This window comes from Gekko japonicus, unplaced genomic scaffold (assembly GCF_001447785.1).
Source record: "Gekko japonicus isolate JY-2015 unplaced genomic scaffold, Gekko_japonicus_V1.1 scaffold449, whole genome shotgun sequence".
Lineage (NCBI taxonomy): Eukaryota > Metazoa > Chordata > Lepidosauria > Squamata > Gekkonidae > Gekko > Gekko japonicus.
In genome coordinates, this window is record NW_015170287.1 from 517,230 (window position 1) to 531,131 (window position 13,902).

The 13,902-nt window shown below is 40.7% G+C and overlaps 1 protein-coding gene across 1 annotated transcript in view; it reads right to left on the bottom strand.

Moving 5' to 3' along the window:
• Positions 1–13,902, bottom strand: part of CSMD3 (CUB and Sushi multiple domains 3) — a 796,050-nt gene that overhangs the window by 194,165 nt on the left and 587,983 nt on the right. Inside the window, exon 31 of the mRNA XM_015417873.1 lies at positions 5,321–5,434. Coding sequence (XP_015273359.1) covers positions 5,321–5,434 — 114 coding nt within the window. The remainder of the gene's footprint in view (positions 1–5,320; positions 5,435–13,902) is intronic.

The window sequence follows — 13,902 nt, forward strand, 5'->3', positions numbered from 1 at the left end:
AAAAATCAGTATATGCCTGAAGGCTTCAAAGGTTTCTGGAAAGAGAAGCTATGGGTGCAACAAGATAAACTACGAGCAATTTGTGTTTAAATCTCACTGTCGCACCAGCTTCTATTTTATTTAAAAAGAGTCATGCAGTGTCCAATTTCAATTCATGACACTGAGATAGGGCTGCCATTCCCCCAACAGGGGTGGGGGGTTGCTGCTTTTGGGCCCCCAGATCTGCCGGCCCCAATCTGCCCGTTGGGGGAAGCCCCACCCCCAAAGCACCCTGTCCCCACCAATGTGTCCAGCACAGTGATGTCACCTACAGGTAATGTCATCGCATAGGGCACGTTGTGTGTGGGGGGGGTGCTGTATCACTCAAGAAAAAAACTCTATGTTTACCATAGTTTTTCCTTGAATAATAGAGGATCCCCCGCAACATGCCCTGCATGATGATGTCACGTCTGAGTGATGTCATCGTGGCATGTGCGCAAAGCCCCAGAGAAGGACCAGGACCCCCCTGCTGGCAGCCAGGTAAGACCTGGAAACACTACACTGAGATGGGGAAGTTACTCCTTGCCCATTCCAGCTGCTGTCAGGCCTAGCAGGGTAACCTATCTGGACTAATACCAGCTAGAGGGGGGATCTGTTTAGGAAATGGCAGGGAGGGTGACTCGTACCACCACACTGCATCCCCAATCCAAATCTCCTTTAGTCAAGCTGCTTTTAAATACATTATTTTGGATATCCAATCACAGCTGTTTTGTATAGCATCTAGATTCTGATTATGAAGATAATACTAATTATAAGCAGGGAACCTACAATGACTTCTGACTGTTCCTTCGTTTCTCTCTGTATTCCTTTCCCCACACTATTTCCTCTTTCTCCTCTCCTGGCAATCCCCCTATTATCTTCCCTTTTCCTCCTTCCTTCTCTCTTCCCCATTTACCAACCACCCTTTTATTTGATCTGCCCCCCCCCGACTCTTCAGCATTACTTATAGTTTATTTACTTCATTTATAACCCCCACCTTACTCCCCAAAGGGAACCTCGAGAAGCTTACATCATTCTATTCTCCTCCACTGTACTCTATAGAGTACGCTGAACAAGAATGACTGAGCCAAGGTCACCTAGCAAGCTTCCATGGCAGAGTGGGGATTTGAACCTGGGTCTCCCAGAAGCTCATCTGACATTCTAATTAGTATACCACACTGTTTTTCAGTTTTACATCCTTCCCTCCCCCTGACAGCCTCTCCCTGGGAAAAGTCTGGGCAAGCTGCAAAAGTAGTGTGGTAGCAAGTCACTCAGATGAGTTGTGTGGTAGCACTGTCATGCCTGACAAAGTCATGCAAGTTGTGTGCAGGCTGCTGCTGGGGCAAGGTGAGGTCTGTAGCATTGAGTCATAGCCACTGCCACACCTGGGCGAGCTACACAAATTGCATGTAGCAAGTTACCCAGTAGTTGCTGCTGGGCATGACCCCAATGAGTCCTCCCTCCAAGATAGGAGGGACGGGAACAGGGTTGGTCTTAGGGCTGCCAAATCCCCCTGGGGGGCGGATTTTCCCCCGCTTTGGAGGTCCGATTTCCACCCCCGTGAAATCGGGCCCCAGGGGAACCCCCACCCCCACATGCACGTCACAGAGAAGTGATGTCATGATGCGGGGCACGCTGGGGGCGGGGCACAGCCATTTGAGGGGAAAACATAGAGTTTTCCCCTCAAATGGCTGTGCCCCGCGTCATGACGTCACTTCCCTGTGATGTGCACGTGGTGCGCGCGCGCTTTGCGCGTGCGCACACACACCAGGAGACAGCACAAAGTCCCCCGCCGGCAGAGGGGAGTTCATTTGGCAACCCTAGTTGGTCTGGGAGGCCAAAATATACCTGGAAAGGGCCCTCACTCCTGACTTTTACTGACAGAAACCAAGGTTTGAAGGTTGGCATTTTTCTTGTGGCTACCTAGCAGCCCCAACATTGTCACCAAGATTTCCTTTCTTAAAGGTACAGGCACTGCTTCTATTATTTCGGTAGTATTTTAACCCTGCAAATATATAGTTTTAAAGACTTCAGATTTTTCTCAAACTTGGGCTTTCATCGGGATCATAGAAAGACCTTGTCTTGCTTGTTTGTGGCTAAAGTGTCTGGATTTACATATCCACAGATGGGGATGAGATATATTGATAATAATATGCTGTTGTATCATAGCTAAGTTCTATTGCACCCAGCACTATGTCTTTTCAATAACAGCTTCAAGAGGACCATGATGGTAAACCATCCTTGGTTTTGTTGCCCCCCACACACACCTTGTTCCCAGCATTTGATTGTCAAAGTATATGCCTATAAACCTACAGGCCTGTTTCATGTTTACGAAGTTCTTATTTTTTTTGTACACAAACCACAGTCCCATTTATTTCATTTTTACCCCACCTCCTTTCTTTTATATTTGAAGTGTTCATAATGTCTTCCCTAAATGTCTCTCTTCCAGGCACTAAACAAATCCCAGCCTGTTTAGCTTCAGTAATCTCGCAACATTAGGATCTTTCCAAGGGTTCTGAAATGTATATCTTCTTAATCAATGACAACTTCACATGAAATTAGGGGTCTAAAGCTAGAAGGAGGAGGAAGATTTATTCCCCACCCTTCACTCGTTGTCTCAGAGTGGTTTATAATCTCCTTTCCTTCCTCTCCCCACAACAGACACCCTGTGAGGTAGGTGGGGCTGAGAGAGTTCTGAGAGAACTGTTCTTGAGAGAACAGCTCTGAGAGAACTGTGACTGACCCAAGGATATATATCCTTATATCCTATAATTACTTGCAAAATATCCTCCAGTTCCCATTATGGAGAAACCACTTAGCCAAAAGACAAGACCTTCTATCCTACTCTATCTGCACAATCCAGATCACAGTGTGTCACATGCAGCGAGCAGCTGCAATCATAGAGAAGCCCCAGCCAAGTTAATAGTATTAGAAGATGCAAACCAGTGAAGGGGGGGGCAACCACAATAGTAAACAGCAATACAAAAACCCGAATACCCAGATTCACTGGAAAATGTAGCATGTACGGTGTGCCAGATATGAACAAAATCCATTCTCTGAATCTACACTGTAATGTTTTGCACAATTGACTCAGCAGTAAATCCCACAAACCTCAAGGGGCCTAACTCTCAAGTAACGGTGCATTGAACTGTGCTCTTTGCCAAAATAATTGGTGTAACTCCACAATAATTACATCTTTTCTCTAGCTGTGACAGTTCTTCCACAGGGGGGGGGGAACCATTGATGCTCAAAGGATTTTTTAAAGTCCTTCAGAATCTCAGTGGATTCCAAATGCAAAACACTATGGTGATCTCCATAAATTAAACTATTTCTAAGCCCAGGTACTTCCTCTGCTCCTATAACTGTTCCTGGGAAACTGAAAAAAGTATACATCCTTTATGTTGGCAAGCTCAAGTAGATGATGCCATTGCCACTGTATTCTGGTATTCTAAACTATTAACTTGCAGTCCAAGTCTGGAAGCAGTATACCTCTGAATATCAAATGCTGGGAAAGGATATCAGGGCTGTTGCTTTCATGCACTCTATAGAAACGTTTCAGAATAATCTTAGTAGCACCTTTTGGAAACAGAAAGCTAGCATGTTGGTCTGACTCAGTACAGCTCTACCCACATTTTTAGGAATTCATCATAGCTATTTATAATAATTAATTCCTAATCATGATGGGGAAAACATACCATGTGAATCAGCTCAGTATAAAAACCATAGTCACAATATATTAGCTTGATCTAATGTTGAAATCCCTCTGATTTAATCTGGAAATGTTATCCATGCTCTATTCCCCCACTTCCATGTCCTTTGGCTGTGATGTGTTTAATTTGCAATATATCTGACACTTTGTACCCCACTTTTCTTACAAGCATCTCAGAACAGCTTGTATGGTTCTCCCTGGCTTGTTTGGTCTCCACAGCAACTCTGTGAATCAGGTTGAGAGAGGGTGACGGGCCAAAGGTCACCCAGCGCACATCATAGCAGAATGAGGATTTGGCCTGGGATCTCTGCGATACTAGTCGAGCACTTCAGTCACTACTCCACACTGGCTGTCAAAATATGTATCACATTTATACATAAATATTAACATCCTATTATTTAATATACTGCCAGTGCAGAGTTAGACTCTTTTAAAACTCATTGACTTCAACGAATCTAGAAGGGTGCAACTGTGCTTAGAACTGCACAGTCCATGAAGTAATTGTTTTCCTGAAATATGATTATGTAAATGCTGGCAGGGGAAAAAATAGATTATGATTTAGTATTTCAGTAGGTGGAAGGATATATGCTAGGGTTGCCAAACCTGTTTCTCCTTGCGGCGGGGGGCTCCCGGACGGCGTCCCGAGTGCGCACACGCTTTGCGCGCGCACTACATGCACGTCAGCCGGATGTGACGTGATGACGCCGGGCATGCTGGGGGCGGGGCCACAGCCATTTGAGGGGAAAACTCTATGTTTTCCCCTCAAATGGCTGTGCCCCCACTCCCAGCGTGCCCGGCGTCATCACGTCACATCCGGCTGACGTGCACGCCAGGGTGGGGTTTTCCCCGGGGTCTGATTCCGTGGCGGCGGAAATCAGGCCTCCAAAGTGGGGGGTAATCCGCCCCCCCAGGGGGATTTGGCAGCCCTAATATATGCTCACCGAGCTCAACTTTCTCAGTTTCCCCCTTGCACAGTAGCCTAAATGCCCACCAAATCCTGTTCCTGAGAGTCTCCCAGGAACAAGATGGGTAAGTGAGAAAATTGTACTTCACCTTCCACCTGTAGAAGCACTCTGCAAGATTTTATATTTTGTCTCGTTCCTATAATTAATCTAAATGTAAAGCACCACAGTTGATTTAACTTGGTTAAAGAAATTACTCCCTCACTCAGTTGTGACATTTCAGATTTTAGAAGGGTATTTTCAGTATGATTGGTCATCATTTCTTCTAATATAGATATAGATGTGTTAACGCATATCAGTCACAGGTTTTTTTTAAAAAAGCAAAAGGATTTCTTGCTTCAGTGTGCATACCCAGTGCATAATCCCATTTAACTGATTACTCCATTTGAGTCACATAAGTAGCCAGTTATCGAGGTGAGGAATGATCATCTGTGGCCTGAAACGCACAGCATGATTCTAAACATGGAGTCCCTCACAATCTCATACTATTAGAGGTAGTTTTGATTTCCATGTTTATAGATAGGAAATAATTTGGGACTTTCAGGTCTGAATCCAACAGTCTATCCACTAGACCATCCAGCATTTTTTTTTCTATTCAATAATAATATATTACAATTCTGTTATGAGATACCTGAGTGTGATCCCGAGAGAGAAGATAATAAAGACGACTGTTGAGTTGGGCCGTCATATACCTCAACCACGTCGTGAAGTGATGTCTGGAAAAATACAAACTGGCCAAATACCACTAAACACAACAGTGAGAAAAAAAGAAAAGAAAAAGGTAGGGGGAAAATGAAAGAACAAAATATCTAATTTCTCATTTCATGATAATGTACATAATATATTTATAATTAAACTCATTTGTGTGCTACCATTTTTATATGATAACCCATAAGAAAGGCATTAACTGAAATGGGGGGGGGTGGAAGTAAGACAGTTAGATTGCAGAAATACACTTGTGGCTTCATGACTTTATGCCCATTGTGAACATACAGTAATGCTAAACAACGTAAATCTTTCCTCAGAAAAACGCTGGGTTGGATCCAGACTATATTTTTCATCAACAAGAACAGAACTTTCCAGCCCCTCCCTTCCCAACAGTGCAGCCCACGGATTTTCACAAAATGCTGTCCTGGGACCATAGGGGGCCCAGAGAAACAACATGGGGGATATCTGCAGTGAGACATGGAAATCAGAGGAAACTGCAAAATTAGACTATATCCAACTATCTTATTTTATTTCTGTAAATAGTTGGATAAAAAAGTATTAGTTTTTACCCTACCACTCTGCTCAGCACAATCTGAAATCGCCCTACACCCTGAAGAACCTTCCTCCAATGGGCCGCTGCCCCTAAAAGAAGTCTTCAGACTCTGCTGAGTTGAAGTAAAATAATTTAATTATTACTCTTTGACATACTAGAAGTTTAATCAGCTTCAGTATAATTAATGGGTTCACCCAGGTTGCCTTTGGATTCTGAATCAATCCAAAACCATCTTTTTTTTAACCTTAGACCAAATTAGGGATGATCAGGCCTACAGCATGGCTAGATGAGGCACGCCCGTCTCTGCACCTTTTCAAATACCGAAACAACCAGGGGGGTGACCCTGACAGTATTTTTAAATTGTCTCCTTAGGTTTTAAAATGGCATCATCCACCATGTGAGTCACTGGAATGACACAATGTCCAGTTTGGCCCTTGGAAATGCATAACAGGAACATGAGAGATCAAACAGGAAAAACAAAAATTATGTTAGGTAACAGTATCTGTTTTTGCAAGAACAACATTTTATCAGAATTTGGAGTTTTCTGATTAAAATAGAACTTTAATAGCACTTATTTCTCCAGATGGAAGAAATGTCAACTCTGTGAAATCAAGGTACAAATGTGCATGGGGTGCGTGTGTGAAGTGAAACTGTGGAATAAGGAATGAATGAGGGTTAGAGTTAAAATTGTTTCACAAACTGGAATAATCTTAATGAGAAAAGAGCTAGTCAAAGAGAAACAACCATACATGTGCTTCTCCTCAGGAAAAGTGGGGGGGGGGAGAAGCAGGCCAGGAGCAAAAAGTTGTTTCATCTTTGAAACCTTTACCTCAGAGGTTATTAGGAAATTGTGGATGTAGAACACTTGGTGGCCTTTTATGAGACCCCAACTAGACTCTATGGATGTCTGGTTTTGGTATAATTGCAAGATTTACAAAATAATTACCTAGAAGCTTTCAATGAGATTTATTTATTTATTTAATTCCATTTATATCCCGCCCTCCCCACCAAGGCAGGCCCAGGGCGGCTTACATTAAAAGTTAAAATACATTAAAACACAAATTGTAATCATAAAAGTCATATACAGTAACAAATAAAGTTCTAGTGGCGGTGTGATCACAACAAAGTAACACACTGCAGTTTTAAATACATGCACTGTTTCTCCAGATAGTGTTACTTTCCCTGTGGTCTTATTCCAATATCACGGTGAGCATTTTTTGCTGGAAAGTCAACACTATAATTTCATTGATTCCTAAATAGGTACATAAACTATTCTAAGGAGTTCTCCAGAGTCCTTCCAAATAGAAAAGATGTATGTGATAATGGCAAAACACGACAGTCCCTAGTTCACATGGTCATTTGTGAGGGAGAAGTCAAACAAAGTAGCATTTTGTGATTCTTCTTCTCCTTCAATTTTTGTTTGGTAGAAAATCAGCATAAGCTCCTAATCTTCCACAAAGATTAAACATTTCACCAGTAGATATCTTGCTTCTTTTCATCTTACTGTTCACATCTATCATCTACATCTCCTTGCCCAGAATATTATTCCTCTTGAGTGAAACAAAACCAACCAAACAAAAAAACTGCTGGATTCCCCTCACCCCATAAAGTAAATCATTGGTTCCTATGACATATCTATTATCAATTTTTCCCCCTGTTAAAAAGCAATGGAGGTGCTGGCCTCCAAAATAAGACAAAATCCAAATATTGAAGGACCAAAAGCCAATAGAAAAGAATTTAAACTTAGAAGCTATGCAGATGTTGTTGTCTTAACAATCAAGGACCCCCATGTTTTGCTGCCATATGTAACAACAAATTGAGAAGTTTGGGTCCTTCTCAGGATACCGAATTAATAGGAAAAAAATCCTGAAATAATCACAAAATTTCTAACACAACAGGAAGAGGATTCCATTAAGAGAACTACAGGATGTGAAACAACATCAAAGACAATTAAGTATTTGGGAATACATTTGTGTGGATAAAATGATACACTGGTTAATGATAACTACTAAACTATATGGATAAAGATACAAGGAGACTTGGCAAAATGGTCCAAGCTAAAATTATCATGGCTGGGAAGAATCTCCACAATAAAAAAATGAATGTGCTGCCAAAATTGAATTTTTAATTCCAGATGCTACCAATTTCCATACAAGAAAAATGGACTGGCAGAAACAAATAAATGCATTTATTTGGAATGGTAAAAAAACCCCCAAGGATTGTCAGTTCCCAATATTAAGCTATACCATGAAGCAGCTAAACTGGTATGGATTGCAGAATGGATTAAAAATCCAAATGATAGACTAATGAAACTAGAAGCTGTGGGGCTAGAGAACAGACTGCATTACCCTTTTTGGATTGAAAAATCAGCTTTGAAAAATAAAGGACAAGACAAAAACCATACAATCCGAGATAGTTTACTCCAGACTTGGGAGTCCTTAAGAAAAAGAATCAGCCCCATGATATCCCCTATTATGTCACTGATGCATGCATATTACAATAAACATAACAGAAGAAACAGTGACTTCTTAACATACAAAGATATGATAAATGCCAAAGGTGAAATCAAAACCTGGCAAAAGATTCAAGAAGAAGGGAAGAAGATACAATGGTTAGTCTATCTCTAATCAATCTCCAGACTTAACAAAAATCTCCTTACAGAAAAAGAAGGAGTAAGAGACTTAACCGAGTTTCAAAAAATGTTATACAACACAAAGACCATTTGCTAGGATGACTTTACAAACTATTGCTCTAATATGATAAAGGGAAGAAAAGAAGAGACTGGATTTATACCCCACCCTTCACTTGGAGTCTCAAAGCAGTTTACAATCTCCTTCCCTTCCAGAACAAGTTAAAATATGCATGATAACATGGATGCAGAATGTTGATAAAGAGATATCCCTTTCAAACTGGGAATATTTATGAACGAAAGATATAAAACTTGCAGCTGGTCAGGCTTTAAGAGAAAATTGGTACAAGATGTTCTTCCAATAGTATTTTACTCCAATGGGTATACACAAAATGGGCAAGAACTACAAAGAAACCTCTTGGAAATGTAAGGAAGTAGAAGGCACATTTTACCATATGTGGTGGTCTTGCAAAAAACAACAACGAGGAAATACTGGATTTAAATACATGCAGAGATTCTTAAAATTCTTAAAATTCTTAAAATTACATCCCAACTGAATCCAGAAACAATGTTATTGGGAATGATTCCAGATAATGTTAAGAAAACAACACAAGAGTTATTTAGAGAAGACAGTTTGCATCTATTTGGAGAGATTGTCCAACAAAAAGAAGCCTGGGGTGACAAATTAGCTGAATATGCTGTAATGGCAAAATTAACAAACTTAGTAAACAAAAGACCAACTGAAGAATGTTAGCAGAAGTGGAAAGCATATTACTCATATTATGATCAAGGTTAATAACTGATGATAAGTCTGTACTGGTACAACTGGTACAAAAAGTTGGCATCTCCTGAAATAGCCACAGAGACAGGGAGAAATATAATCATTATTAATGTATAATGTTTCAACTTTGATAAGTGGTTGCAGTGGGAGATGGCACAGGAGTGTTTGTGAGCATCTAACTGAAGATCCAGGATATCAGCAAATCAGTTTGAAACCATTGGGCCAATCTGAGTGGTTGATCATTTTAATTGACTTTTTTGGGTTGCTCCTCCAATGACTAAGAATATCACCCTTTGGGTTTGGAATATCCCAATGGATATTAGAAAAACAGGATCACTAAAAGTAAGCTTTCAGACTCTGGAAATATATTGGGGAAAATAATATAGGACTTTGCAGGGAAATGTCAATGGGCTGGATTCTACAAGCTACTTGGTAGAAGAGGTAGGTGGGGTGATTTTGCCAAAACCCTCCCACCTCAATGCACCCTCACACTACCCCATTGACATTTTGTCCATTACTCTCTTGATCCTCTGCACCAGTTGTTTAGCTATCACTAGGGGCTTCAGGAGAAAGGGGGAAGGGAGGAATTCTCAAGATCCAGCTCATTTTTCCTAATGGTAGCTCTGAGTTGCACAATATTATTGTCACTTGAAAACAGATTGCAGTCTGAAGATATTTAGTACATTTTAATTAGAATTAGCATATGATTAAAGCATAGCACACTGCTTGGTTTCTAGAAGCTTTACATACTGCAGTCTGGTCAGTATTTGTACTGCACAAGTGAAATGACACTTTGATGGGCTGCAGTCAAATTAGTCCCCCCTACTAAAGACAAATCCAAACTGAACATTTTCCAGTCACATCTCAGTGAGTAGAGAGTTATACAAAACATGATCCTTTCATACATGCTTCTGTATTTACCTGAAAGGAAGACTACCCTGCATGCAAGACCCCCACACACACCAAGTTATACACAGTAACATTTATTGCTGGATATAACTGTAATTTGTGTGCAAATGTAAGAACACCCCATTTTTGATGCTTAAAAACTCCCACAAGTGAGTCTTGCATTGGAGTAAATACAGTAATTTTTGTGGGGTACAATCTGTAATTGTAATATCATAAATAATAACGCAATGAATGATAAATCTGGTGTGTTACTGGACCTTTAAGTATTGGCTCACCGCAGTCCTCTGTTTTAGACATACAGACTGAAAATTGGCTATTGTGCTCTTTGTTGCGCTCCCTTGCAAACAGATTTTTATTGGATGAGCCGATCCAGTTGCAAACGATTCCTATACTGCACCAAGGGCACAGCATTCAATAATGTGAGGGTGCAGCCACATCTGTAGATGCATTTGTTTTTTTCTCATTTGCCTCTTCTTTTTACCCCTTTTATCCAGAGTGGTCTCTTAGATAACAAAGGTGAAATTATATTTACTCGGCATTGTTTAGCTCTCTGCTGGAATTGTCTTGATTTCCAAGACAATTTCCTTCCCATTATTCCCCTATCTCATTCTTATAAATATTTCATTTTTTTCTGATTGCTCTCAGCCATTCATCTGATCTTTTTCATCAGTTACAGTTACACAGCTGAATATGGACAAACCTCAAAATGCTAAGAATCTGAGTTATATTTTTTAAAAGTACTCTCATAACTTAAGACTGTTTCTAATCCACATAAGAACTGTACCTTACCTGTCGGGCAACTACAAATGTGGCCCCAACTACTCTAGATTTCACAGTACTTCAGATTTCAAGGACAAGAGAAAGATGCACATTGCCTCTTCGCTTCAGAATACAGATGAAGAATTCTTGAGCAGGATACCTAACCACAAAGCTATATTTAAAACTTGTTAAGTAAGAAAGAGGATAAAGAGCAAACCTGTAACCTTCACTCAAAGAATCTATCTTTTCCACAAATGATTGAAATATGGTGGAAGTGTATTCCTACATCAAAACTAGATTCTAGTTGAAAAGGGGTATGCTGTCATGAGAATGTTGATACCCCCCTCCCCAGTATTCTTAACACTATGGGGATGCTACACACATTGATAAGGTTTCTTGTTAAGGCAGATTGTGAAAGAACTTTTCTACCAAATGAGGTGACCCACACAGCCTCTTGCGATTTTGGCAAGCTAGGTTTTAAATTGTAAACTTCCCCCACAGTTACAAGATGTTCTAAGGGTGGGAAGTCTAAGGCTTTGGATTCATTGCTGTGAGGTAAGTCTTGTGGCAAGCAAGTAGAACACGGAGATCACTGAGGCAGGTTGTTGTTGTTCAGTTGCACAGTCGAGTCCGACTCTTTGCGACCCCATGGACCAGATCATGCCAGTTCTTCCTGTCTTCCGCCGTCCTCTGAAGTTTGCTCAATTTCATGTTCGTTGCATCGATGACACTGTCTAACCATCTCATCCTTTAACGTCCCCGTCTTCTTTGACCTTCAATCTTTCCCAGCATCAGGGTCTTCTCCAGTGAGTGCTCCCTTCTCATTTGGTGGCCAAAGTATTTGAGCTTCAGTTTCATTATCTGGCCTTGTTAGCCAGCAAGGAGCTTTCTGCTCTCTATGGACTATGAACTGTGTCTAATGTGTGCCAAGGGACTATGATGCCAGGTGAATCATAAACTCGGCATATATATCATGCCACTGCACCATCCTTGTGACAGGCTACATTTTGAATAGCAAATGGACTTCAAGGTCCTAGTTTTCACAGGTCTGTATTGGATTGAGCTGATGGATCTGTTTATTCATGAACACCTTCAAGAACACCATTATTGTATCAGAGATCTATTTTCTTCTTAAGAAAACGGCTTACAAAGTAAAACAAAACAACTGCAGGATTCATATTTAGGCACAGATGAATACCAGCAAAAGTCTAGTATTACAAATAGCTCTGGACAATTCACATATAAAACTGACAGAAACAAAAATATCTTCCTGTATTTCTCACTAAATCCCTATTACACAACATTTGTAATATCTTGTGTTAATCTGGTATGAAATGTTTAAAGATCTAAGTAAACTCTAGCTCCCTAGGAACAGACTTATATAATTTATTTTCTGCTCTGGTTCATTCAGAGCTCCTTCTCCCATTTTTTTAAAGTTATTCATTTGTACTTGTTCATGTTATAAGTTATCTGAAGCAACACTGGTAAAGATATGAAATGCCTATCAATAGCTTCACTGGGGCCAACAGATATTGAGACCAACAAATATTCATGTTAATGTAGGGAAGAGGGGCAGAATGAATAACAGGAAGACTTCCCCCCCATTATACATCTGTAAGGTTCCAAATACCTATACAAAAATATTTATTTTTAAAGGAAATTTTAAGGGGGGAAATGTAGCATAACAATGAACAGTCCTGAAAACAAGGTTGTGGTAGGAGGAAAATAAAGAGTCTCAGGGGAGTGGCAAGACAAAGAGATTGTACAACACAAAAATGGTATATGGGAATATATAGAATGACATTAGGATTGAACAGGTTTTCCCAATGCTTTCTGTGCATGTGTGTATATAGATTTGTGTTTTAAATAGATGTGTGCTTTAATTGATACATGGGTTGCTCAGTTATTTCTTTAAAAAATCATGTTTTACCATCCACGCAATATGGAAGGACCTCTTTTATTGACTTTGACAACTGATTGATAACCAACTACAAACATTTAATAGACATCACATTTTCTGAGCTTGTTCCCCCCCCCCATATTTCAGTCATGTCTTATCTTGATTTAATGGTGTACCGCTAAGCTATGAGACAATGGGGATAAGTCAGAATCTGAAATTAAAAACAACAAACCCTGGAGAATGAAATTATTCTGTGAGCAATGAAATGAAATACACCATACACAAACAGTCAGAATCCTTTGGAGATTTCTTTAAAAATACTGATGTATTTTGACCCTCACACAAAAAACAAAAATCTTTATTTATTATATTTGCATCATGCCTTTTTCAAAATACAAATCTTAACGTGACTAGCAAACAATAAAAAAACAAAAGGGTAAAAAAGCAGGCTAAAATAGGGTTGCCAAGTCTACTCACCCCTCGGAGCGGGGGAGCCTCGCCGGGCCCCGGGAGCTCGTGGTGGATGCGTGTGCTACGTGACGTGCTATGTGCTCATGTTGGGAGCGTAGCCCAGATCATTGGGGGGAAAACCATATGTTTTTCCCCCCGACGATCTGGGCCACGCCCCCAATGTGAGCGACGTGGCTGCATCACCTCCGGGGGCGGAGTTCCCCCCGGGGCCCGATTCTGCCACCGTGGAAATCTGGCCTCCAAAGCGGGGGATTCCCCGCCCCCCGGGGCCCATTTGACAACCCTAGGCTAAAAGAATCAGACCCTGCTCTGTCACTCTCTCTCCTCCACAATCCAAGGGGAAAGGCCAGGAAATAGTTTTGAATTCCATTTCTCCTGAATCCTGGTTTAAAAAGGAGAATTTCTAGAATTAATTCTGGGACTGAAAAATAAGGTATTTTGCCACAACTTCCAGCCATCTATTTCTTTTCCTGCTCTATATTCCAAGTGCAAATTTGTACATC